Source organism: Alligator mississippiensis, chromosome 1 (assembly GCF_030867095.1).
Source record: "Alligator mississippiensis isolate rAllMis1 chromosome 1, rAllMis1, whole genome shotgun sequence".
NCBI lineage: Eukaryota > Metazoa > Chordata > Crocodylia > Alligatoridae > Alligator > Alligator mississippiensis.
In genome coordinates, this window is record NC_081824.1 from 14,210,761 (window position 1) to 14,237,304 (window position 26,544).

General features: G+C 44.7%; 1 protein-coding gene across 2 annotated transcripts; it reads left to right on the top strand.

Annotated features, from left to right (window-relative positions):
* On the top strand, positions 1–25,397 carry ADGRF4 (adhesion G protein-coupled receptor F4). Of its 2 annotated transcripts, XM_006265334.4 has the most exons (9): positions 1–162; positions 4,488–4,597; positions 5,961–5,997; positions 6,221–6,375; positions 11,259–11,522; positions 14,802–16,169; positions 16,755–16,796; positions 16,898–16,957; positions 24,689–25,397. In XM_006265334.4, exons 2-9 carry the CDS (start codon positions 4,511–4,513, stop codon positions 24,692–24,694), a joined length of 2,019 nt encoding a protein of 672 aa, XP_006265396.2. In that variant the 5' UTR covers positions 1–162; positions 4,488–4,510; the 3' UTR covers positions 24,695–25,397. The 2 variants fall into 2 exon arrangements, with proteins under 2 accessions (XP_006265396.2, XP_059585013.1); XM_059729030.1 differs by lacking the exon at positions 11,259–11,522.
* Positions 25,398–26,544: the final 1,147 nt, after the last annotated feature.

Genomic DNA, 26,544 nt, shown 5'->3' on the forward strand with positions numbered 1-26,544 from the left:
GAAAGCACTGAATCAGCAGCAGGAGCAATACCAAGGGAAATCAGTAACAGACGGGGCTAGAGCAAAAGATGGCAATAGATGAATGGCTGGGAACCTAGCTGTGACATTGGAGAATCCCCTGTTATCATCACTACGTACTGCACGGCTCTGGCTTCAGAAACAGTGAGTATGACCTCCAATTAACCCTTTCGCATAACACTTGAAAATGATTAATATAACTCCCTGGAGCCGCAGGCTGGGTGATTTCCTTGGAAATGAGCTAAAATTATAATAGCTAAATATATAGGCAATTATTGATATTTTTCACAGTTAATTGCTCAGTCTCCACAATCACCTTTGTAGAGGAAAAATTCAAACCATCCTGAAAATAATTTAATATCTTAGAAGATCATGCAAGATTAATTATTTGTGCTGTGTATCCAGATCACATCCAACTGAAGATCAAACCCATTAACATGCTGGAAGATGGTTCTGAATTTCCTGACGTACCCAAAACATGTCAAAACAACTGTTTGTTCTTTAATTTTTTTTTACCTTGATTGTAAATAGCTTCTGTTCCCTCCTCCCCGCCCCCATGTCAGAATTTTATATGCTTCTGTAGAAAAGGAAGAGATTCAATAAACGACCTTCCTTAAAATTCATATCTGTGTTCAATCCAAAACTGACATTGCCGAAAAATTCAACAGTTCAGCGTTTAACCCATTTAAAGTTAAAGCTCTTGCCACAGGTCTTTAATTTCTATTTACTAGTTATTGAGACTTCAGCTGAGGTTGCACCGTGCAAACATGTTATAGCTGCTTTACAAGCAACACCTGCACTTTTGGGGATTTTTTAATTTAACTTTTATCTTAATGGCCCTGTCAGGCCCTAAAAATGCTGAATAATGATGCATAGTATAGATGATACATACATTTTTGCATTAACTTTCTTTTAAAGAGAGGGACTTGTCATGTGACATGGGATTGCAACTTGGAGCAAATGCAGTTGGAATGTGGATTTATTTTTGTAGCTGGTCGTATGACATGCTTATAGCAGGGGCTTCTTACTTTTCATACCTTGATGAACACGGGCCTGTCTCTGATTTTACCATTAAAATAGTACAGAGTCAAGGTTTTATAGGCAATGTTCTACTTCAGTCCTTGCAGTGTTCTGTGGCAATGTGGTGGTTCAGAGATATCTGTTACATGACTCCCCTCTCTTAGTGGAACTGCTTCTGATGATAGGCCTCAGGCCTTCGCCCCTCTCAAGGCTGGAATACCACGATTCTCCCATTTCCAGGCTGGATCCTCAAGTTGCAATATTTTGCGCTGAGAGTAGTTACTCACCAGGCCTTACTGATAAGATTATAATAATATAAATAAGAGACCGCTGCAGGAGAAGGAGAGCCTGAGGCATGTCAAGAGACACTGCAGTGGAATTTCTAAATTGAAAAATTTGCCCCAAAAAATCAAGAACTACCAGTTGAAATTTTTCCTGGGGTAAAATAAACCTTCCCTGTCATGGGCAACTGGTACCTCCTGAGTCGGAGGAGGGGGGGCACTTGTCCCCCCCAGCAGCCTGTCAGTGACTGAGGGGTGGATCCCCCCACGGCTGATCCCACCAACCCGCAAGTGGCAGAAACGCACCACTGGCATTTCCGGGTGCACCGCTGTCACTTCTGGATGAGTGCGATTGGCTACGGGAGAACCACGGGGATCACTTCTGGCACCCCACTCCCCGGTCAGTGCTCTCGGGGGGGCACCAGTGCTCTTGCCTGTCCCCCCTGCCTGGGAACGCTGACTATCAGGGGGTGCACCAGTGCTTTCAGGAGGTGCACGCGCACCCCCTACACTTCACCACTGCTCCCTATCCTGCTATACAGTCCTTGCATAGACGCTCTTCATCACCTGTGAATTTAATCTAAGGAGTAGTGTCCCCAGTTTCTTCTGTGTCAGGCAAAACTGTCTCTTTCCTTTGAAGAATCTAAAGGAAATGCCAAGTTAATATTGTTTTCATTCCTTTATGTAGGAAAGAATGGGACTTTCGGCTTACAATATGGCTTATTTGTCACGTAATAGGATTAGATCATTTTCAATTAAAATGTTATATTATGTATGAGCATGCATGTACTAAACTAAAATGTGGGTGTTTGCTCTTTACCTTAAAGGGCTGTGATATGTTGCCATGTTGCTTGTTTTTGTAAACATGTGTTGGCACAGAAGAATTTCGACATGTTCCTACAGCACTAAGTATTTGAATAGTTTCCACCATGACTCAAGTAACGCAAATGAAATTGGTCAGAGCTCTTCAGGTGCAGACAGAGCATAGTCTGAATTTGTACTCCCTCTCAAATTTCACACACCTACAGATAGCAGCCCTAGGTGGAGTTACCTCAGCGATTAAACATGAACTGTGCAATTAAAAAAATGATGAAGCAAAATAAATGTAAAGGGTGTTTTCTTTCATAGTCATTTTTAAGGCTGAGGGTACACAGGGAAAAGTTTATGCAAAAGAAAGCAATCTGTAGGCCCCTGTAAGGAAATAATTACAATTCATTGCCCAAACCCCACATATTTTTGTGCAAGTTTGGGCTGAACAGAATAGCAGTTTCACTCTTCAGCAATATTGTTCATACAGAGCCCTCCTCTGTTCTGCCCTTTCTGTTTTTAGTCATATTCTTTCCATATGAAAGGCATCCATTAGCTTTAAGGCAGGAAGATCTTCTCCTTTAGTTAACTAAGCTTTGAAGCACTTTATTAAAATTCATACTTAGAATGAATCTTCTGTACAGGTGGGAGGAAGTAGGGAATTGGCCCCAAAATTCAGGCTCTCAGTCCAGTTAGTATCCATCCTTACTCTTTCACACTTTGATCCATAGATCTTGTAATCTATTATTATATGACCTTACAATATAATTTCAGAGCAGCTCCTTGAAATGTGGCTTGCATCTGCCATATGGGTCTTTCCTTTAAACATAACTGACATTGCAGGTTGTTCCTTTGCATTGACTTCCTGTGTTGGATGTTTAGTAGGGCTGTGTGAAACGGCACTGTTCCATTTCACCTTGAGTTTCGAGGTTTCAACGGAACAGCATTTCGTATCGAATTTCATTTTGATTCAAAACAGCTGTTCCATTTTGCTTCGTTGAAACAGTCAGGCTATTTTGACTCTGTTTTGACGTTTCGCTAGATCTGCCAGGGAAGGGAAGCTAGCCCAGCTGGGCTGATTTCCCCATCCCCGGTGTTGGATCGGGCGGGGTGTGAGTATTCAGCCCAGCTGGGCTGATTTCCCCATCCCCGGCGCTAGATCCAGCCGGGGGCAGGAAGTCAGCCCAGCTGGGCTGACTTCCCGCCCCCTGCCCAATCTAGCACCAGGGATGGGAATCAGCTCAGCTGGACTGACTTCCATCCCCAGTGCTATGGTCGAAACATTTCAACTTTTGAAACATTTTGAATAGCCTCATTTTGTTTCGAGGCTATCACAAAGCTCTTTGTTTCATTTCAATTTTGCTGTTTCAATCTTGAAATGAGTCGAAACAGTGTCAAAATGAAATGGCTGGTGAAATTTCGCACAGCCCTAATTTTTAGCTCATTATTTCACTGAGTTAATTTTCTGGCACATGGTTTAATCTGCTTCAGACAGTTGGTAATACAAGTTGTAGTATCTTGGAAAGCTCCAGCTCCCATTGCTTCTGCTCTTGGACCTGACTTTGGATATGATTATGCTATTGGTGAACCATCTGGTTTTATGCAATTCATTATTTTCCCATTTTAGGGCTCTGCTGGATTTTCCCCCGCCAGCACATCTACTTGCAACATACTTACATCTGAGGCAACCGTGCTTTTACTAAGGGCCAGTAGGCTTTGAGAAGGAGACACAAGGACTGAATGCCATCAGATGGTGCAAAGCTTTGTCAGAGATATCGATCTTGCTTCAGTCTAAGCTTGTTTCTCAAATATAATTGCATCATGTCACTGAAGGCCAGGCCTGTTCTCTATTGGAGCCCAGATTTCCTGACTCCCGAAGTCATGATGTTTATTAGCATTAATTATGGAGTGTGAATCCTCTTCACCATGTTGCATTAACAAGATTTTGTTAAGTTCAAGGGACTTTACTTTTATATTCATTCCACACAGAGACACTCCTCATCAGAGATACCCAGGGACAATGGCAAACAAATATCATGGAGAAAGCGCTTGGGCTGTATCAGGCCTGAGGGCCCTAACTGATGACATGTCTCCATATACACCGCACCATGTAATTACCAGGAGATTATTAATCAGATAGCTTTTTCAGTGTTGACCAAATTTTAAGGAAAAAACACTTTTTTCAGGCAATATGTCCTTAGAAAGTTGCTAATAAATAGTTTTCAAATAATTTGTCTAGTAACAACTGAGAATGGTAAAAGAAAAACCCCAGAACTGGTGTAGGCACCCATTTTCAGTAGTAGCTAAAGACATGATTTGAACTAATGATGTTAATATTGGATTTTAAATGTTTTCGTCTAGGGGAAAGCAGTAAATGAACGACGATGCCAGCAGGGCTGATGCCATTCCATTGCCTGGTTCTTCTCTTAGCTCTTCAGTTCCTTCCAGCTGAACTTCAGATTAATTCAGGGGTGAGTTAACTAACAGGAAATGCTATAACTGGAGACATCAAGGCCCCATTTCTAGGCAAGCAAGTGCTCTGCATCTTCTTGGCCTCTCTGACTTCACGGGGCCTCCAAGAAGGTGGAGAAATCTGCAAGGTCAGGACCCAGGTTCCTAATAAAAACTCAGTAAGGAAAATATATAGAGATTTACTGTTGTATTTTTACATTTGGAATTGTTGAAAACTAAATAGTTGTCTCCTCTGACACACCACCACATATCAGGCTGATCACTTTGGCTGGGAAAGGATTTGGGTATGGAGAACTCATCTCAAGCATGAAACAGCATTACTATTTTGGGGCCCTAAAAAACTAGTTATCCCCTTGCCAGACCTTTATGTCCCAGAGCTTTGTTATATTCTCCAGCATAGCTGTGCCAGGCACCAATGCTGAGGAAGTTTGTAAGAAAGACCTCAAGGAAGAGCTGTATACAAGTGACTATGATCTGTGTGGTCTCTCTGAAGTTGGGGGAGGTAAGAGAATTTTTTTCAGGCCCGCTGTAGCGCTAGTGGAAATATGAACTGTATTCTTCAATAAGTTTTCATACCATCAGATAGCTCTGGACATTTTCTGGATTCAGTCCACTATCCCAAAGCAAGAGCAGGTTTGGAGACAGTGTGCAAAGGGCCAGATTATTGAAGCCCTTACTTGGCTCTGGAGACTGGTTAAGTTTCCTCTTCTCCTGGTTTGGGGAAATGGGAAGGGGGCTCTTTGCTCAAAGAGCAAAGTGGTTGGAGGGGAGTGGAGGTTGGAGAGGGGCAGAAATGGAAAAGACAGCTGGCCAACACACAAGACATCTTTTCCAGGATTACTGTGGTGGTGTTCTCCCTTGATAGGCAGTCAGCAACAACACTGCTATAAGTTTCCTCTGCCTCATGGCTGTGCTTTCAGGAGTGAGGTCTGCGAGCTGCATCTCCAAGATAGATTGGCTCCATCATCCTCTTTTTCCTCTGCTGGCCCTGCAATGGTGTGTTGGCTGTTATCCTGGAGAGAAGAGATACCTACTAGAGCTGCAATAGTGTCATACAACAAGTGGGCTTAAAATAAGATAGCGTTGAAATTCAGCATGTACAAAGTGGGAGTGGGGGAGGGGAGGGAAAGACCAGTGAGCAAGGTCTGGTGGACCATTAGCTCCATAACTTGGTCAAGGAAGGGCTGCTTCTCCAAATGCACTGGTTGGTTTGCATTCAGAGTGTCCTACAGTGGTGAGCCTTCCCCTACTTCCCTGGGAAATCTCTTCCACCATCTCAAGCAACTCAACTCACTATCAGGAGGCTTTTCTTGATATTTTTATTTCAACTTAAATTTTCCCCTCTTCCTAACTGTTTTTCAGGTTATCAATAAGGAAACAAAGAACCAAAGTCAAGCAGGTACAGTGTAATAATTATGCCCCTTCTTAACCCTTCCCAAATATCAAACCTACACCAAAATAAGCACGGAGCTTATGAGAACCATCTAACAAGTTTGTCAAGGTGTTCAATGGAAGTCAAACAGGAGTTATTGGGCACTGGGGCAAACTCATGACTTTACCATATGGATCAAGGTATCCTGCCAGGCCTCTGTAGCCATCAGTCTTTGCCTGTTGTTTTCTAGGGGTATGTACCAGTGACTGTGGAGTTAGTGGTGCCATTTGCTCTGAACCATGCGGTCGTCTCTTCCGCGGGGAGAGGCTCTTTATGTGCCGGGATGGAAAGTGGCAGAAAACCACAGATTCCTGCGCAAACCTGGATGTCCAGTCACTCTTTGAGGTAATGTACCTGCCACCCTTCCGCTCTGCTACTGGCTTACAACTGCTCTCAAGAGACCCTTGTCTAGACTTCTCTTTCCAAAACTCATGCAACAGAATGAGTGATTTTAGCTTCAAAGCCAACCAGGACACTTTTATTTTTGATAATTCAAACTTCTTGTAGCCTTAGAGGCATATTCTGCTCCTATATATGTTGCACCAACCTCTTATTTCCAAGAGACCAAGCAAAATTCTCCTCCCACAGAATGGCCTATAACTGCAATTTCACAGCATCTGACAAAGTAGGCTGCTGCCTCTTATCCAGTGCATCTCTATGGTGGTACCTGTTACCAATAGGATTTCTTTTTGCCAGAGCCACCCAAGGATTGACATGACAACTAGTGCAATGTGGTATCAAGTGAACTTTAATAGTAACCCCTAGTCAAGATTACAGGTTTCTTCCCCATAATACGACCTGACAGGTGGCTCCTTAGACATTACAGCAGCGACCTTCGGGGGTACCAGGCCTCGGGTCCTCCACTGAGTGTGTGAGATCTTAGCTTCTGGCTCCCTGCTGTTCGAGCAGGGACCCAGCAGCTGCAGCCCTGTTCTCCCAGGGTCACAGCGTGCTACACACACATGTTCCTTTGTTTGACCATTACTTTTATGACTTTTTCATCTGAAATTGTCTAATCACCTGGCACTGTGACAAGCATACCTTACATGGAAATGGTTGCTCCTTGCTCGCCCAGCACACCAGTCACATGTCCCAGAGCCACAGAAGGCACGGTGCTCAATTTTGGTGCTTAGTTCTGGGGAGGCCTCGACTATGGCTAAAAAGACTTAGCATTACTCAATTTGCCTGCTACAGTACCCTGTCCTGCTTTCTACCTTCAGACTAACATGGCTACCTCTTTCAATTCCTATTGTTCAACTCCTATATATCCTACCCACCCACCCACCACCCAAACAGATCTTAAAACATATCAAGGGGCCATATGAATTCTAAAGTAATCTCCGAACCCCCCCTCCCCCCCCCCCATGGCAGCAGTCACTGTTTCTTTCTGATCCTATTACAGATCCCAGGTGACTTTCCTTTCTCCACGGTCCACCTACAGTTGTTAATTTTATTCTTCCTGCATCTGGGGATCCCTTTTTCTGTTTCGTTGTCTTTCTTGAGTCTTGACCGAAGGGGAATGGTGGAGGGCTATGCCACTAATAAGCCTTTGCTCTCTGAGCACTGTATCCAAATATTTGATATCCTTTCATGTTTCTTCTCTTTTCCCCCTTCTTACGGATATTGCAATGTCCCCTGGGAGCCCCAGTCATAGATCAGGATCCTGTAGATCAGCTGTGAAATAATAGAACAGAAAAACAGTCCCCATCCAAAGGGGCTTACAATCTAATGGCTTGTCTACACAGGGGCTCTCTGGAAAGTCTTCTCAGTCTTCTCTTCCCCAGGCTGAACAGTCCCAAATCCCTTAGTCTTTTCTCATAAGATTTGTCCTCCAGGTCCTTAATCATTCTTGTGGCCCTTCTCTGGACCCTTGCAAGATTCTCCATGTCTTTTTTGAAGTGTGGCGCCTAGACCTGGACACAGTACTGTACTCTAGCTGGGGTATCACCAACACCGAGTAGAGGGGAAGTATCACTTCCTTAGGCCTGCTCTGCTCACGACGCATCGACTAATGCATCCCGGTATGCTATTAGCTCTGACTACAGTATCGCACTGGCGGCTCATGTTCATGCTGTGATCAGCCATAACCCCGAGGTCCCTTTCAGCCATTGTGCTGGCTAGGACAACTCCTTTTAACCTATATTCATGTCACTGCTTACTTCTTCCCAGATGAAGCACTCTGCATTTATCCATATTGAACTGCATTCCGGTTCTGTTCTGCCCCACTTTCCAGCTTGTCCAGGTCTACTTGGATCATTATCTTATCCCCTAGCATTACTGCTTTTCCCTATAACTTAGTTTTGTCCACAAACTTGGCCAGCATGCTTTCCACATCTTCATCTAAATTTTGATAAAGATATTGAACAGCATGGGCCAAGAACCAAACCCTGTGGGATGCCACTGGCCACCTCCCACCAAGACCATACAGACCCATACACCAGCACTCTCTGGGTTCAGTCCCTTAGCTCCTTTCCAGACTGTGGACTCTGCAGCCGACAATGGGTGACCCCAAGAAAACATGTTCGTTTAGGAGGCACTGGTTTCCTGTGTGCACTAGTTATTATAATGACAATATTAATTACTTTAACTCTCCCCTGTCTCCAAAACACTAACTCTCCCCAGTATCCAAAATATCAACTTATAAATAATAATAATAATAATAATAATTATAATTATTATTAAACTCAGGCACCTATTCAGCAGTTAGCGTAAACTCTTAGCAATCTAATAAGCTACACCAGAGCACTCAGTTTTTGGTTTTGTGTCTAATCATGTTTAAGACACCCCAAAAGTCCATCAACCTGCAACCCATCCTCAGTATAGCACTAGCATTGAACCCCATGTGACCAACTTCAATGTGATGCTGCGGCTAGTAAAGCAAGCAAAATGCTGGCTTGCATCCATAGATGCTTCTCTAGCAAATCCAGGGACGTCATTCTCCTGTTGTACTTGGCCCTGGTGAGGCCACAGCTGGAGTACTACGTCCAGTTTTGGGCTCCACAATTCAAACAGGATGTGGAGAAGCTTGAGAGAGTCCAGAGAAGAGCCACGCGCATGATCAGAGGTCAGGAAAACAGACCTTATGAAGAGAGGCTGAGAGCCATGGGACTCTTCAGCCTGGAAAAGCACAGGCTCAGGGGTGATCTGATGGCCACCTATAAGTTTATCAGGGGTGCTCACCAGGATCTGGGGGAACGTCTGTTCACCAGAGCGCCCCAAGGGATGACAAGGTCAAACGGTCACAAACTTCTCCATGACCGTTTCAGGCTGGACATAAGGAAGAACTTCTTTACTGTCCGAGCCCCCAAGGTCTGGAATAGACTGCCACCAGAGGTAATTCAAGCACCTACCTTTTTTCATAGATACATAGATGTTAGGGTCGGAAGGGACCTCAATAGATCATCGAGTCCGACCCCCTGCATAGGCAGGAAAGAGTGCTGGGTCTAGATGACCCCAGCTAGATGCCTATCCAACCTTCTCTTGAAGACCCCCAGGGTAGGGGAGAGCACCACCTCCCCTGGGAGCCCGTTCCAGACCTTGGCCACTCTAACCGTAAAGAAGTTCTTCCTAATGTCCAATCTAAATCTGCTCTCTGCTAGCTTGTGGCCATTATTTCTTGTAACCCCCGGGGGCGCCTTGGTGAATAAAACCTCACCAATTCCCTTCTGTGCCCCCGCGATGAACTTATAGGCAGCCACAAGGTCGCCTCTCAAACTTCTCTTGCGGAGGCTGAAAAGGTCCAGTTTCTCTAGTCTCTCCTCATAGGACTTGGTCTGCAAGCCCTTAACCATACGAGTGGCCCTTCTCTGGACCCTCTCCAGGTTATCCGCATCCCTCTTGAAGTGCGGCTCCCAGAATTGCACGCAGTACTCCAACTGCGGTCTGACCAGCGCCCGATAGAGGGGAAGTATCACCTCCTTGGACGTATTCGTCATGCATCTGCTGATGCACGATAAAATGCCATTAGCTTTTCTGATGGCTTCGTCCCACTGCCGACTCATGTTCATCTTGGAGTCCGCTAGGACTCCAAGATCCCTTTCCACTTCCGTGCCACCCAGCAGGTCATTCCCTAGGCTGTAGGTGTGCTGGACATTTTTCCTCCCTAGGTGCAGCACTTTGCATTTCTCCTTGTTGAACTGCATCCTGTTGTTTTCTGCCCACTTGTCCAACCTGTCCAGGTCTGCCTGCAGCTGTTCCCTGCCCTCCGGCGTGTCCACTTCTCCCCATAGCTTTGTGTCATCTGCAAACTTGGACAGAGTACATTTGACTCCCTCGTCCAAGTCACTGATGAAGACATTAAAGAGTATCGGTCCAAGGACCGAGCCCTGCGGGACCCCACTGCCCACACCCTTCCAGGTTGAAACCGACCCATCCACTACAACTCTCTGGGTGTGACCCTCTAGCCAATTTGCCACCCACCGGACTGTGTAGTCATCCAAGTCACAGCCTCTTAACTTGTTCACCAGTATGGGGTGGGATACCGTATCGAAGGCCTTCCTGAAGTCTAAGTATACGACATCCACCCCTCCTCCTGTGTCCAGGCGTTTCATAACCTGGTCATAGAAAGAGACAAGATTGGTCAGGCACGATCTGCCCGCCACGAACCTGTGCTGGTTTCCCCTCCGCATAATTTGTCCTGCTGGGCTCTCGCAAATGTGAGCCTTGATAATTTTTTCAAAGACTTTGCCAAGGATGGAGGTGAGACTGACTGGTCTATAGTTGCCCGGGTCCTCCTTCCTCCCCTTCTTGAAAATGGGGACCACATTGGCCCTTTTCCAGTTGTCTGGGACTTGGCCCGTGTGCCACGAGCGTTCAAATATTCCCGCCAGTGGCTCTGCAATGACGTCGGCCAGTGCCTTCAGCACCCTCAGATGGAGCTCATCCGGGCCTGCCAACTTAAAAGCATCCAGTTCTTCCAAGTGACTCTGCACCATCTCAGGGTCTACGCATGGAAGTCTGGTGCCTTGCTGCTGCCTCTCCACAACTGAGGCAAAGAACTCATTGAGGAGTTCAGCCTTGAACCTTGAACGCCTTCAAGAGACATTTGGATGTCTATCTTGCTGGGATCCTATGACCCCAGTTGATTTCCTGCCCCTGGGGCGGGGGTCTGGACTCGATGATCTTCCGAGGTCTCTTCCAACCCTAATGTCTACGAAATCTATGAACTCGTCTAATTCTACTTTTATGATTTATACTGCAATTATACTTGCATTATACTTTTTCCCTAGAGGATCTCTGTAGACGGATCTGTCAATATTGCCGGAGGTCACGTTGGAGGGAGAGAAAACGTAATAAATATGAAGCCTGGATTTGAGATAAAACTTCAGAGTGCTACCGCACATAGAAACAGGAGCTGCCTGGCTGACTTTTCATGCATAGTCCCAGATATCCTCTCCTCCCCAGCCATTCCGGGAAACATTGTGAACATAGTGATGCTGCTAAAGAACATTTCCCTGAAGCTATCCGAGGATGTGAACAGAGCAAAAATGCAGGTATATCTTTATAGGCTTAAGAAGTCAAAGTGTGCATCACCAGTCATAACGAGTGTCATAACTGTATCTTTTGGATACACCACCAGATAGAAGGGATTCTAGCTGCCAGCTTCCTTCAAATGCTTCTCAGAGAGAAATTACAATTACAGTTCATTTGCTGCAAAAGTGATGCAGCATTCTCATGGGGTTGCAGGCACTTTGGAGGGTAGGAGTAGAATTTAAAAGGATCTTGACAAGTTGGAGAACTGGACTATAGACAACAAAATGTAATTCAGCAAAGACAGGTGTAGTGTACTGCACGCAAGGAAGAAAAAACTAATGCACAAATACTGAATTGGGGCCAACTTTTTTGGCTGGCATAGCACAAAGTAAACTTTGTACCACCGCCAGGTGCCAGTCTGATCCCCTTCCCCTACCCGGTCTGTAGCTCTGTTTACTCCTCCCTGCCCAATCTGCCACTGTGTTCCCTGTTCCCTCCTCAGTCTGTCATTGAACCACACACAAAGCCTGCCCTTGGTGCAAGTTGGTCACCCCTGGGCTAGGCAGTACAGCAATATGATACCGCCACAACAAAAAACGTGCACTTTTCGGCTGCATTAACAAGAACAAGACCGGCAGCATGATGGTACTAGGCTACTAGATGCTGGCTAGGACTCACCTGGCTTATTGTGTAATATCCTAAGTTCCACTTTTTAGGAAGGACATAGAAAAAGCTGGAGAGGGGATCCAGAGGTAAGCAAAAATGATAATAAAGGGGTCAGGCTAATAGGTCACATGAAGAAAGGTGAAGAAAACAAGGTATGCTTAGTTTGGAGAAAAGGAGATTAAGAAGGAACATGGTAGCTGTTTTCAAATATTAGGGCCTTGCTATACCTTGTGCTATGAGACACACACGTGTTGATGGGTGCTAGTGCTAGCTTAAGTTTAGAGCAGTCACACGTTCAGGCTAGCAGGGGCCTGAAGGACTGAAAGAGATGCATCCAAAGATGCCTCTCAAGCCGGTACAGAGAAGTGATACTCCCCCTCTATGCGACTTTGGTCAGGCCGCAGTTGGAGTACTGTGTCTAGTACTGGGCACCACACTTCAAAAGGGATGTGGCCAGCCTGGAGAGGGTTCAGAGGAGGGCCACCCGCTTGGTGAGAGGGCAGCAGGACAGGCCCTATGAGGAGAGACTGAGGGACCTGAACCTGTTCAGCCTCAGCAAGAGGAGGCTGAGGGGGGACCTGGTGGCCATGTACAAACTCCTCAGGGGAGATCAACAGCAAATAAGCAGAGCCCTTTTCTCCCCAGCACCACCTGGGGTGACGAGGAACAATGGTCATAAGCTGATGAAGAATAGGTTTAGGTTAGAGATCAGAAGGCAATATTTTACAGTTAGGGTGGCCACCAACTTTCCAGGGAAGTGGTCCCCGCCCCTACCTTGGGCAAATTCAAGAGAGGGTTGGACGATCACCTGTCTGGGGTCTTGTGAACCCAGCATTCATTCCTGCCTGTGCCAGGGGGTCAGGCTAGATGATCTGTTCAAGTCTCTCCTGACCCTAGCTACTATGAAAGGTAAGAATCTCACCCCCCCCATCTAGGCTCTCTCCCTGCCACCTGGGGCCCCCCTGGTACCTCCCCTCCTGGCCCCTGGAGCTCCCCTTACCCCCTACTCTGTGACTTGAAGCTGCCTGCACTGTCTGTGCCAGAGGAGCAGGCAGGCAAGGGTTGACCACTGCTGCTACTGGCCACCTTCAGCAACAAGTTAGTGGGTGAGCGGGGGGGGGGGGGAGGAGGACAGTAAGTAGGGATCGGGTGGGGTGATAGGGAGGCCCAATGCAGGCCAGTAGGGGAAAGGGAGTGGGTGTGGTGTTTAGACTGAAGTGTAGCCTTGAGTGGCCCCACCTTCGTGTAACATGAGCTGGGTAACGCGGATCAGAGAAAATCCTGCCCTGGAGTGGCGTCACTCTGAGCCACCTAACAAATGCTTAAAACCAGTGTCAGGTGTCAATGTGTGGACAAACCAGGTGTTAAGAGCTCCAGGAGCTGCCCAAGATTACCACATAATGTGTTCCTTAAGAAGGCTGCCATGAAAAGAGCGAAAAACAACTCTTTCCCCTTGCTACAGAAGGTAAGGGCACAGCAAAGGGTTCAAGCTGCTGCAAAGCAAATTGAATGGAAATTTCAGGGAAAACGTCTGTACTATCAGACTAGGAGGACAATGCAACAAGCTGCCCAGGGACTTTGTGGATTGCCCCTTACTAAAGGCTTTCAAGAAGAGGCTGGATAAGCATGGCCTGGAATGATTTAGGAATAAGACATCCTGCATTCATGTAGGCTCTTGGACTTAGATGACCCCAGAGGGGCCTTTGAGGTTTATGAATCTGTATACAAGGTGAGAATCTTTTCCTCCAGCTGAAAGGCTTCAGGGAGGTAAACCTACTTCATTTAAAAATGAACCCACCAGTTGCATGCAGCCTCTTGAGGCCAAAAGTGTTGAAGTGGGGGAGCAGAATACGAAGGAGGTGGCATTTGGGGATAGGTCAGAGCAGGCTAGTCTCAGAAATGCCCCCCCGAGTTGTCTATTGAAGTGGCACTCAGCCTCCACCCAAGATCAAAGATACTCTGTGCAAATAAAGGGGAGACCTTTACAGTGGGATGGAGAATTGACTTGCCCGGTGTCACCGAATAGACCAGAAGCTGAGTGAGGAGTAGACTAAACTCCCACTACAGCGTTCTCTCCATTACAGGATGCTCCGGACCACGAGAGGGCCACGTTAGGGTGGAATGACAACTCCCTTATATGACTCCCTATTTTGGGGGCAGAGGGCGGGCTGAGAATTAGTCTGAGAGTTGGAGAACCTCAGGTCACATGTTCCCTTTATAGCAAACAACCTCCCTCCTATCTCCACCCTTATCAAGTCTACTTCTTTTTTGGTGCTTTGGAAGAAGAAGAATGTAATTGCAATGTATCAAACTACCTGCACCAGAGCAGGCACTTTCAATCATTTTTATGATGTTCAGGATTGAATTAGGTGCTAGAGAATATTGTTTTATTAGACCAGTAGCACTATCATTGTGCATTATTCCCTAAAATAACTCTAATGACACAATAGTCTGTTCTTTTTCCTAAACAAGGGCATTAGGAATGAATGTGTATAATGGTCTTCCAAAACCATAAAAGTACAGGGAAATGTATGTGTCACTATTTCATTCAAGTAAATGGGTCTTCGAACTTGGCAAAGTACAGATGGTGCTTTCATCATGAAGAATAATTGAACCTATTTTCTGTGTTGCAGAGTTACAGCAAAATAGCCAACCACGTTCTCAACGCTTCCATAATTTCAAACTGGGCTTTCATAAGGGACAAAACTGCCGGTTCCATATTACTGGATTCAGTGAATTTATTTGCTGGGAAACTGCTTATAAAAAGTGGATCAGAGAGTATACCAGAACACTTCATGTCTACCAAGGGTTCCACCATAAATAGAAAAACCCCAGGGCAGAGGTTTGACTTCTCCATGAGGTTTAATAATTCAAACAGCGCTATTGCTGGGAGCGTGTTCATTCCACAAGAAGAACTGCTGAAGATATCCACCCCTTCCCATGCCGTCAGTGTTGCTTTCCCCACGCTGGGGGCCATTATGAAAGCCAGTCAGTTGAACGATGTTCTTGTGAATGGAATGATTTTATCAGTAGCCCTGCCAGAGGAACTGCAGCAGATTTCACTCACTTTTGAAAAGTTCAATAAATCAAATAACGTTATGGCTCGCTGCGTTGGGTGGCATTCAACTGAGAGGAGGTGGGATGAAGCCGCTTGCAAACTGAAGACTGATGACATGAATAGTACCGTTTGTATCTGCAAGCATCGTCACCACACATTCAAGTCCTTTTCCATTCTTATGTCACCCAACACAATAAGAAATACTGTTCTGGATTATATTACATTTGTAGGTTTGGGCATCTCTATCTTCAGTTTGCTCCTGTGTCTTACCATTGAAGCTGTGGTCTGGCACCATGTTACAAACACAACCATAGCCAAAATGCGCCATATTTGCCTTGTGAATATAGCTGCATCGCTTCTGATTGCAAATGTTCTGTTTATTCTGGCTGCGGTTACATATGATAAAGTCAAAGACTATGCCACCTGTGTAGCTGCCACGTTTTTTGTTCACCTTTCCTACCTCTCCCTGTTTTTTTGGATGCTCGCTCTGGGCCTTCTGATTCTTCATGGATTGTTAATAATTTTTCGGAAGATGAAGAAATCTGCATTCATGGCTGCAGCGTTCTCTATTGGATATGGGTGTCCTTTGATCATATGTGTTCTCACTGTTGCCATTACTGAACCAAGGAAAGGCTACATTCGGGATGGTGCCTGTTGGCTCAACTGGCATGATACTAAAGCCCTTCTTGCCTTTGTTATACCTGCCCTCATGATTATTGTTGTGAATCTGATTGTAGTGGTGGTGGTTGTGGTGAAGACTGGAAGATTCGCCATTAGGGAAGGTACAAGGTCGCAAGATCTGAGCAGTGTCACCCGAACAGGCAAAAATGTTGCACTTCTGACACCTGTGTTAGGACTGACATGGGGGTTTGGATTAGCCACCATTGTTAGATACGACTCGCTGGGATTCCATGTTACATTTGCATTGCTCAATGCGCTCCAGGTAAGCACAGCATTTTGCAGAGAGCATCTCAGCATTGTTGGGGGAAGAGAGAGAGAGATTAAGGATGGACAGATCAACAATATAAAATTTGCACAGAGCAGATGGCTTGCAACTTGCAGTCGTATAACAGCCTGCGACAGATTTCCATCTCCCATAGCCCACTGACAAACCCTGTGGAGTTGAATGGAGAAATCTAACCATTTTCTTAGTAAAAAGGCAGTTGAAGAATATGAAAAGGTGCATGCAGTCATTTTAAACTTGCATATTATGATAGGTGCTTGTTAACTGCAGTAATGTTGTATCATGGGTGCTAGATTTAAAGATCAGATAGCCAGCACCTCTTCTGGAATTAGTCAGTGTAGATGCACAGGAACAGTGCCAGTTCATATTATTTCCCTCTGAATGTAAAGCTTTCTTAGCTTTTGGGGGGTTATTTTGCTGCCTAAATACTAGTTTATAAAATCTAAGTGGGAAAACAGTGAAGTTTTGTGTATCTGTAACTGAAGTAGCTTTCTAAAAACAGTTTTAAGAAAGAGTCTGAAATTCAATTATTTGGTAACCCTCTTGCTGTTGATAATTTCCTAGGGATTCTTCATCTTGCTGTTTGGGACCCTTCTAGACAGGAAGGTATGGAGTCACTTTGACATTCATCTGTTATTTCATGAATAAGCTTTAATGGATTAACTTTTCAAAGGGTTTTCTTATTTCTTATTTTTCTTATTCTCTAGACAAGAGAAGCCCTGAGAATGAGATGCGTCTCAACAAAACGGAAATGCAGTATAACAAAGGTAATGAATTCTTTCTCAGCTGTAATGGCGTGATCTACAGTTTCGTAGTGGCTCTCCTATCCATACAGATAGGAAAAGAAGGTCACTGTAAAGACATCCCTGGGTAAATAATAATACCTTTCTCTTGTACATTTTTTTTCATCTGAAGATCTCAAAGTATTTCACAAAGGAGAAGTGAGTATAATGAACCTTCATTTTACAGATCAGGGAAATACGGCACTGAGAGGGCAAATGGACTTGTCTAAGATTGCCCAGGGGTACAGTAGCAGTCAGGCATAAAATCTCTGCCTCTCCTTAATCCACCTGACCACAGTCACCAAGGGAGGAGGATCTTGTACCGAAAGTGAGCTCTTGTGGCATGCCAGACAGTGTATGTCCTGGGAGGTGTGAGCAATCTGTGGTAAACTATGGAAATCTCTTGTATTTATGGATCATGACTGGTTACTGCTCCATAGAGGACAATCAGCACCTGGAAGAGTACCCTGGTATGAACAGGAAGCCAATCCTCCTTTAAAACACTGGGTGTTGTGCATTAGTAATAGCTTGATCAGCCTGGAAGATGAATGGCTTTATTCTATGTGAATCTTGTCTCTATGGGGAGCCCTAAATATCTAGGGCTGTATCTACTGGGTGTATCTATTGCAATGCAGCCTTTGTTAGGATGAAGGTGACAGCACTTCCGATTACCCCAGGAGAGAAATCTCAGAATAAGGTGCTGTACCCATTTTGAGCCACAGTGGTAGAAACTGGCCTTTCATGCTTAGCGCTTTCGAACTGTGGCTGTCTTTTCTGTTACTCAATGTACAAAACATTTTGCCATGCTCTTGAACACTGGGATGGGACTATCACAATCTTGTAAAGGGTGGGCAGGGTTGTTATTGTGGTCAGGGTTGTCAATCAAGACTTTTTTTTTTACTGACAATCTATGAGTGTTTTACTGACGACAAAACTTTTTTTAATGACACACGCTTTTGCTGATGTATGTTTTACATTAGGTAAATATAACTCTTCTGCCAGGCTCTGTCCTGCTGCCAGGCCTCAGTTAGAAGGGCAGGGTTAAAATTTAGGGGATTAACATCAACCATAGCAAAAAAAAAAATTTTTTTTATTGCTTCAGTCGAAAGTTTGCCATAAATTTTTTTCTTGGGTTGGCAAACCTGTGTGACTACAGTGATGATTTTACACTGTGCTGGTTCCCTGCAGCCCCCCACCCTGCTAGAGGCTATTCACCTTGATGCCCCCAACAGCACCCTGCACTATGCTGCCTCCGCAGCCCAACCCCCAGCGTTGCCTTTGCTGGCTCTGCTCCCCCTGTTCCAGCATAGATGTGGGGGTCCTATCTGTAACTCAGAATATTGTAGGTAGCCTGGGACACTGCAGCAGCAGCATATAGCTGAGACAACTCTTCTTGCAGGGTGCTGTGCTCTTGCCCAGAAACCATGTAGTGCTGTTGTGCTCCATCTATCTGTATTTCAATCAAGCTGTGGCTGCTTAGTGTTTTTACTAACAGCTGAAGTTTTGTTTTGTTTTTTAAGGACTTTACTGACAGCCATTTCAGCCTGATTTTATTTTTTTTACTGTTTGTAAATTTACTGATTGTTGGCATCCCTAGTTGTGATGGGGGTGAGAAGATATCATCAGTAGCCCTCAAAGCAGTTCTCCAGCAAACTATTTCAAAGGTTCAAAACCATTTCTTTGTGACACACTGCTGTATTTCCTGGCTAGCTTAAAACTTGCAACATATCAGGTCTGTTAACTAAAACTCCTTTAGCTCAAGCAATAGACTTGTAGATTTTGGAGCCAACACATCTTGGGTTGTTCCAAAATGAGGCTATCCTCCAGACACACTAATGACCCTTATTCTGTTACTACTATCAAAGTTGCTTCATTGGTGCAAACATGGCTAAAGCATGAGTGTGTAGAAGAGGTGGTGTTTTGGTTTCTATTTTAGATGCCACTTTTATGACTTGATAAATATAAAATATATCCATGCAGTTGTTTATTTGATTGGTGGCAATGCATACCTTGAGCCTGTTCTTATGGCATTTTGGCACTGATCAATATTGGGTGTTTGGTTAAAGATTACCCTATGAAGTGATTTGTCAGGGACTCCGAGTGCTTTCTATAACAATGTTAAACATTTTCCTTGAGGCATGTAACTGAAAATATTCACATGATGAAATGATCACTCTTACTATAATAATAATAATCATAATAATAATAATATTATCGTTGTTGTTAGGTTCTTTGAGCTACTTTTGGACATTGACCCTGTCAGTTATCTGTGTTTGGTTTCCTCAGGTCAGGCTACTATTAGGTGTTGTATGCAGGCTTCACAAAAGAAACCATATGGGAATTTATTTCTAATATGGAATGTGTTGTCCCATAAATGAAGAGGTTTTATGAGATGTACACCTACCTCAGTGCTCCACTCTCAACACTGGATGCTATTTATGTCTGCAGGAGAGAAGGGAATTTGTGGTGATGTATTTAGAAACTGGGGAAAAAAAATCCATGATATTTCTGTCCCGTCAGAAATGCCAAGGTCTCAAAATCTGGTTTCATCCTCAATTGAGAGATTTTGTTGGGGTGGTGGGAAATTCACATATTCTTTCCTGGGAACATAGGTTCAACGAAGTCACTATGTTGATAAGTTGATATTGCTGTGTTAGCATTTTCAGGCTCTTGCCTTTTTAAACTTCTGACTTGCTCAGGTAGAGAGGTCTAAAGGTTTTTACTCTGCTTGCATTGGGGGCTCCCATTTTCTTCTTGCTATTTCACAGTAGCTAGAGCCAATTAATGTGATTCAGTTAATAATTCCCTGGGAGTGGTGCTGCTGCCCAAGCAGTTCTGCTGAAGCATCCATACTTGGAAGTCACTGCCCTTCTTCTCACCAGTGTGTTGGTTGGCCAGTCAGTTTTGATTCAACTACCTTCATGCCATGCTGGAAAATTTTCCTCCTGAGATAGTGGATCCTGTTTACAGTCCCATGTGGATGGCTGCAGAGAGTTGTCTGATAGTCATGGGTCACGTTGTACTTATTTCCACCAATTTAATCATTTTAATAGATGTACATACAATATATATTTTTAAATGCACTAGCTCCCTTCCACCCCCATGTGTTTTTTTTTGCCTTAGCGAAAATACTTATAGTATTGTGTATTATAGGGCCCTCTTTGCAAACCCATTCGATTCGGATTCAGATTCGGCCCAAATCAGGGACAGCGATTCAATTAGTTGATTTGGATAACTGTCCCTGATTTGATTTGGCCGAATCTGAAGAGTCGATGCTGATTTAGAGAATCAGCGACTCAGCCATAGACACAGCTTTAAAAGTTTTTTCTACATACCTCAAGGTACCAGCACGGCTCATGAACACTGCAATGTTGGGGCAGATGGAGCATCCCACAAGAGTGGTCCACTTCCAGATCCACTGGGGACCATGCTGCCCCCCCCCCACCAACATTCCCCCCCCGGTTTGGTGATCAGCTGTGGGGGGGGGGACCCCAGGTGCCCCCCCCTAGACCCGGGAGGCACCAGTCACCGAGCTAGGGCACTCCCCGGCAGACCCAGAAGTGGACCAGATGTGCTTCTGGTCCACTTCCGGGTCTGCTGCTGAGTGCGCTCAGGAGCCCCCCGAACTTCTGTGGGACACTCCATGCGCCCCAGCATCAGAGCATTCATAAGCCCCTGTTACCTAGAGGTACATAGAAAAAACATTTAAAGCTGTGTCTGTGTCTGAATCTTCAAGTCTTTCTGAATCGATTTGGAGGGTTCTGATTCGATTTGGCAAGATTAAAGGATCCTCTGATTCGATTCGGATTCAGAGATAGGCCACCGAATCAGGCCAAATCTCTGCTGAATCGAATCAAGGACTGAAGCTTTGCACAGCCCTATTGTGTATACAATGATATTGCAAATGGAATTTGTGTCCACCATCTTTAGAATAGGGAATTCTACCACAACTGCAAATATCTTGATTAATGATGATAAAAAAGGGAAATATTTCAGGTTGTTCTAGGTACCATACATTAAATGAACTTCTGCAGCAACAGGAAGCCCAAATTTCAAATCAGACAAAATTCTTGGGGTAGAAGGAATATCTTTCATTAGACCAGCTAAATATTAGCAAAACAAGTTCTTTCTTTGCAAGCTTTCAGGCCCAAGCTCCCTTCCTCATCCATAGGAGAATTCAAAGATTGTAAAATCTTTGAATTTTAAGTGGTGCAATCACCTACCCTGGAAATCTTTAAGAGGAGACTAGACAGTCACTTTGCTGCGGTCATCTGACTCCCAGTTATCTTTCCTGCCTAGTGCAGGAGGCTGGACCCGATCGATGATCTTCCAAGGTCCTTTGCAGCCCCTTACAATCTGTAAATCTATGAAAACTTCCCCCAGGTGAACTTGCATTTCTACCTGGGGGGGACCTTTACAATTTTTCTGTTTTCCCATGGCTGAGGAAAGGCGTTTGGGCCCAATAGCTTGCAAAGAAAGAATTTTTTTTGCTACTATTTAGTTGGTCTAATAAAAGATATCGTTTTTACCCCAAGAGTTTTGTCTGCCTATGCTTTTAGACCAACACAGCTAAAACCATTAATCTTAAAATTTCAAATTGCACACTTTCAGATCCTCAGTTATGAGACTTTTATAGGATTGTCTGCCTTTTCCATAGTTTCTTAAATGTTTTGTAATACGTTACATTAGGTGCTTATTTTGGAAATTGCAGTAACAAATTGATATAATTTTCCGAATATTCTTCACCATTTTAGAACCATTAGTTAGATGCTGCATATAGCCCATATACATAATTGATTACCTGGGATTAAAGAGAGTGTGAGAGAAATCAGTGTATGAGCCTTGATGATGGCTTGGAAGGCTCCTTCTTCAAGTTCATGTAGTAAATCCTGTATCAAAATCAGATGTACCCAGGGTAAACATAACACTACAAAATGGAAGAGATTAGCTAGGCTTGGTTTTTGTTTTTCTCTGGAGACTGAGATGTTTCCTGCTGTGTGAATGAAGTTTAGATTCAAACAAGGTTAACATAAAGCTGCCATAAGATACGCTTTGGTGAAATTGCCCCAGGGTGTTAATTAGGGAAAGAGAAAACACTGTAGGCAGTTACCCTATTTTCATACGCCTAGACATCCTAATAGTCGTAGTTTATCTTTCTATCGGAGCAGCTTATGTTCTACAGGACATTGTCTCATGCCTGAAGAGACATTCATGACTTCCTTTGGGAGATTAGCTGGGTGGGAAATTGGTTTCCCAACCTAGAAAATACTGGGTGATATACCAGTAAAGAAAACTGTTGAAGACCCAGGTGCTTTCAATGTTCTTCTTTTATAAAATAGCTATAGAGTGGCGATTGGTGTACTTATGTGAGCAACCAAGGCCTATTCCAATGAATTTTACTTTATGCAAAGTGAAACGCTTTCAACAGGATAAGTTGAGAGAGATCCTAGAATAGTAACTAGTCTCAAGATCAGAGCACTCAGGATATGAATGTTTCAGGTGCAAAGTCCTGCTCTTCCCAGTTCAGCTATTTGGGGTGGGGAAGAGCACCGTGTAATTTATGTCTGCTCAATAAATAATGCTGCTACAGGAAGAGAAGGGCTTTGAACTTAGATTTCCCTCAGCTTAGGTGAGTGTTTGACCACTGGGCTGCTTGCTATTCTAGCATAAGTCTCTCTCCCCCTCTCTCTGGTCTGGGTAGAAATCCTGTGCTGGAGCACAGATACAAGTGTTTCATTGAAATGGGTCTGCTTCTGCCAAAAAATGTGGGTCCTCATGAGAGTTTCTCAATTAAAACCAATTCAATCATCTCTATTCTGCATCTTATTTTGCCACTGTTTGTGCACACTCTGTCCAGCCCAAACCTACTTTACTACTGCCATGTTGCAGTGGTTATCATCAGGGGTCCTGGTTTTCTGTGTTTAAAAATCACAAATTCTCTGATTTAAAAAAGCCCAAATATGCAATTAAAATGAAATGCCTCTCTCTCTCTTTGTGTGTGTGTGTGTGTGTGTGTGTGTATATATATATATATATATATATATATGTATGTGTGTGTGTGTATATATATGTGTGTGTGTGTGTGTATATATATATATATGTGTATATATGTATGTGTGTGTGTGTACATATATGTGTGTGTGTGTGTGTATATATATATATGTGTATATATATATATGTGTGTGTATATATGTATGTGTGTGTGTGTGTGTATGTATGTATATGTATATAGGTATCAGCTTAACATAATGTTTTATAGATATATTTACAATTTTAAAGCAATACAGAAGCTTCCCAGTGCCTCAATCACTATAGCAAAATTAATTCTGAATACCTATACATTTTGGCATTTGATTTTGGTTTTTTTTATCATGGAAAACCAGAGCTCTCCCTGGCCCCTTCACTCACCAGGGCACAGTGGCACTGAGCAGCCCTGCTACGCCCGTGCCTTGCTACTGCCATTGCCCCTCACTCCCCACCCACAGCTCCCCAGGCCTCTAGCCCAGAGGGGGCTTCCAGCTGCCAGGGTTATGTGGCCAGGGACCCAGGTCTGCAGCCCCCTGCTCCCTGAAGCAGCACCCAAAGCCTGCCTGCCATCTGCAGCAGGTGGTGGCTGCTGCGGCTCCTCTCCTTCATGGGTAGCACGGCCGGGGCAGAGCCCATTGCAGGTGCGGGAGGTGGGCATGTGCAGGCTGCTGCTGCAGTCTGGGACTCCCCACCCTGGTGTCCTCCCTGGGGCCTCCACAGCCCAGTGGGAAGGACCCAGCACAGCAAGGCAGAGCAGGGCCGGGTGGGGAAGCTTGGTATTGCTGCCATGAGCCCAGCGCTGCCATGGTGAGGCACCCGCTGCCCACATACCTGCAGCGGGGCAGCGGTGCAAAGTTATGCCTCCTGCTGCTGCTGAGCAGAAACTCTGCCAGCCTGCAAGGGAAAACCTTCTTAACCTGTGTTTTTCTCCTTTAAAGGAGAAAAACCAGGTTTTACTGTGTTTTTTTGTTGCAAACAGAAAACCTGGATCCCCGATTATCATCTCAGCTTTTGCTTATCCAAGCTGCAGTTACGGCACTTTTGCATACCTCCTCTTTATGCTTTCAATGCCACTCCTGAAGGTCAAGTAGCATGAGGGAATGTGAAGGCTGCAGAATTCTCCACATCGTTTAATCCATCTTCATAAATCAGCCTTTAGTTCTTTATAAGTCATAGGGCTTATATTAATATTAATAAAATGAGGATGTCTTATGTAAATCAATTCCTGTAGATTGAACGGGAAAATCCCTGGTGATGAGTTTACACACAACAGTTTGCTTGCAACAATTTTTTTCTGTTGCATAACAAAGTAGCAAAGTCATCCACTTCATCTCAGGTATAAACACAGCTTGAGTCATCAAAGCTGGACCTGATGCACAAAGAGACATATGTCTTGTGCATTTAAGCATTTAATATAGGATTCAAAGTGGGATGGGTCACACAGATCTAAAGTCTGGATGGTGAAAGCTTTACAGTGAATTGGCCAAGTTGTCAAACCTTAAGCATTTGGACTTAAGTCCGTCTTTAGTGTCTAGGCATTCAGAAGAATATTTTCCCACGGGGTGAATTTTTCTGTGTCTTCACACCGAAGTCGCAGCTCCCGCCTTCCTGCTGCCCCCTCTTAAAGACAGGATACTAGACACAAGGAGCAGTGCACTTGATCTGGTGTGACGATCTCTTTCTTCCTAGAGCTAACCTTGGACCAACGGCTCCAGTGAAGCTGCACAACAAGAGGAAGGGAAGAGCTGAAGGCACCAATATTGTACAAACCCACAAGATGCTGCTGAGAAAACCCCAGTGAAAACCTGCATGACCATCAGAGTGTGTGCAGCAGAAAGCCTTTAGCAAAGGCAGACGAGAAAAGGCCCTGCAGCAGGCGTCAGGGGTAGAAGATGGGACCATTCTCGGGAAATGCTGCTGCCACCCCCAGGCTGAGAGACAGTGAAACTTGGAGGTGGTTTCACACCTGAGCTCAAACAGCTGCCCGGCGGGTTTGTCTTTGCCACTCTTTAGAGGCATTCGTGTTTGCTTTCATGTCAAATGGATTGAGAAACATCCCAGTAGTGAGCCTGGGGGTCTGCTAGTATGTCTGTACCCAACATGGAGGTACTGGAATTATCTATAGATGCCTGTTCAGCCATAACTTGCTGAAAACAAACTTCACTCAGCTACCTGTGATGAAAGCAAAAGTACTGCCAGGCTTCTGCTAGTTGTAGAGAAATAGGGCTGGCATGGACCTTGAGAGGTCATCTAGTCCAACCCTCAGCTCTGCTTGTGTCTATGTTAAAATGATTGTGTCCAGCGGAGGGCATACCTATTGAGAGAGTGGGACAGGAAGCTGTTGTCCTGTCCTGTGAAAAAAAATTCAATTAAAAAAGGTTTCCTTCTTTGAGATGAATCAGAGACTGAGTTTTTTTTTTTGCTACCCCACTTCTTCTAGATGATCTGAATAGCCAGTAACCCAGTAGGTAGGACATTCACCTGAACTGGGAGAAACAGAGGCTCAAATTACCAGGTTAAATCCAGCAGAGAAGGGATGGGAACCTGTGTCTCCTGACCCAAACCCCAGGTGAATGCCCTATTGACTGGCTACTGGCTATCCTACTGCGGGTTTGTCTCTGGGCTGCATTTGGATCTAGGAAACCTCTCCTGAAGCTGGTACGTTCCTATAAAAAGTTTCAGTTTTGACAAACGTGTGTTTTGTAACCAAAACCAAAAATCCAAACTGGAAGGTCCCTTCCAGCCCCTAACAACTATCAAACTATCCTGACCAGTTCTGCTTTTACAACTCTTATACCACAGCGTTGTCCCCAGTTTACATATGGGGAGTTGAAGCACAGGGTGGATTTACTTGCAGGAAGTGTGCATCTGAGTCAGGACTTGTATTTGGGTCGCGAGTGCCAGTCCAAAGCCCTGTTTGCTCAATCATCCTTTACAAGGCACAGGCCAGCCTCACTCTCTCACCTGTCACCCACAGGATCACTGGAGGAGCATTTGCATTTGGGCCTTTTGCCTGAAGTTGACTTGGTTGCTGCTGCAGTTATTCTGGAGAACGGAAAAATCATTTGTATTTAGTGAAGAGTTTAAAATGAGGGGAATCCCCCTTTGGATGTGAGACCTCAATTAACTTCACGGTTTAATTAATAGGTCCTCAAACTCAGAAAGAACCAGCACGATGGTTCAGTCTGATTTCCTGCAAACACAGGTCAAAGCCTTCCCCAGTGCTTCCACCATACCTTGTGGGTGAACTAGAGCAGCATTTCTCATCCTGGGGGTCATGACCCAAAAGTGGGGTGCAAGAATATATGAAAGGGTTGCAAACAAACTTTAAAAAATGGGTTCTCCTTTAAAGGAGAAAAATGTGGGAAACAGTGGCTTTTCCCTTGCAGGCTGGCAGAGTTCCTGCCTGTGAGGGGCTGCTTGGGGGTCCCCATGCCCCTACCCTCACCCCCTCCCTCCCCACACACTGGGGGTGTGGGTCAGGAGTGAGGGGCACTGGGTCAGGATTGGCCATTGAGGTTTACAAATGGATCCTGGTTAAAAAA

Coding starts and splice junctions, on each gene's coding strand:
- ADGRF4 (XM_006265334.4), top strand. CDS start 4,511: ATGCCAGCAGGGCTGATGCCATTCCATTGCCTGGTTCTTCTCTTAGCT. Junction 6,376..11,258: donor ATGTCCAGTCACTCTTTGAG/GTAATGTACCTG, acceptor CTTTTTCCCTAG/AGGATCTCTGTAGACGGATC. Junction 16,797..16,897: donor GGACCCTTCTAGACAGGAAG/GTATGGAGTCAC, acceptor CTTATTCTCTAG/ACAAGAGAAGCCCTGAGAAT.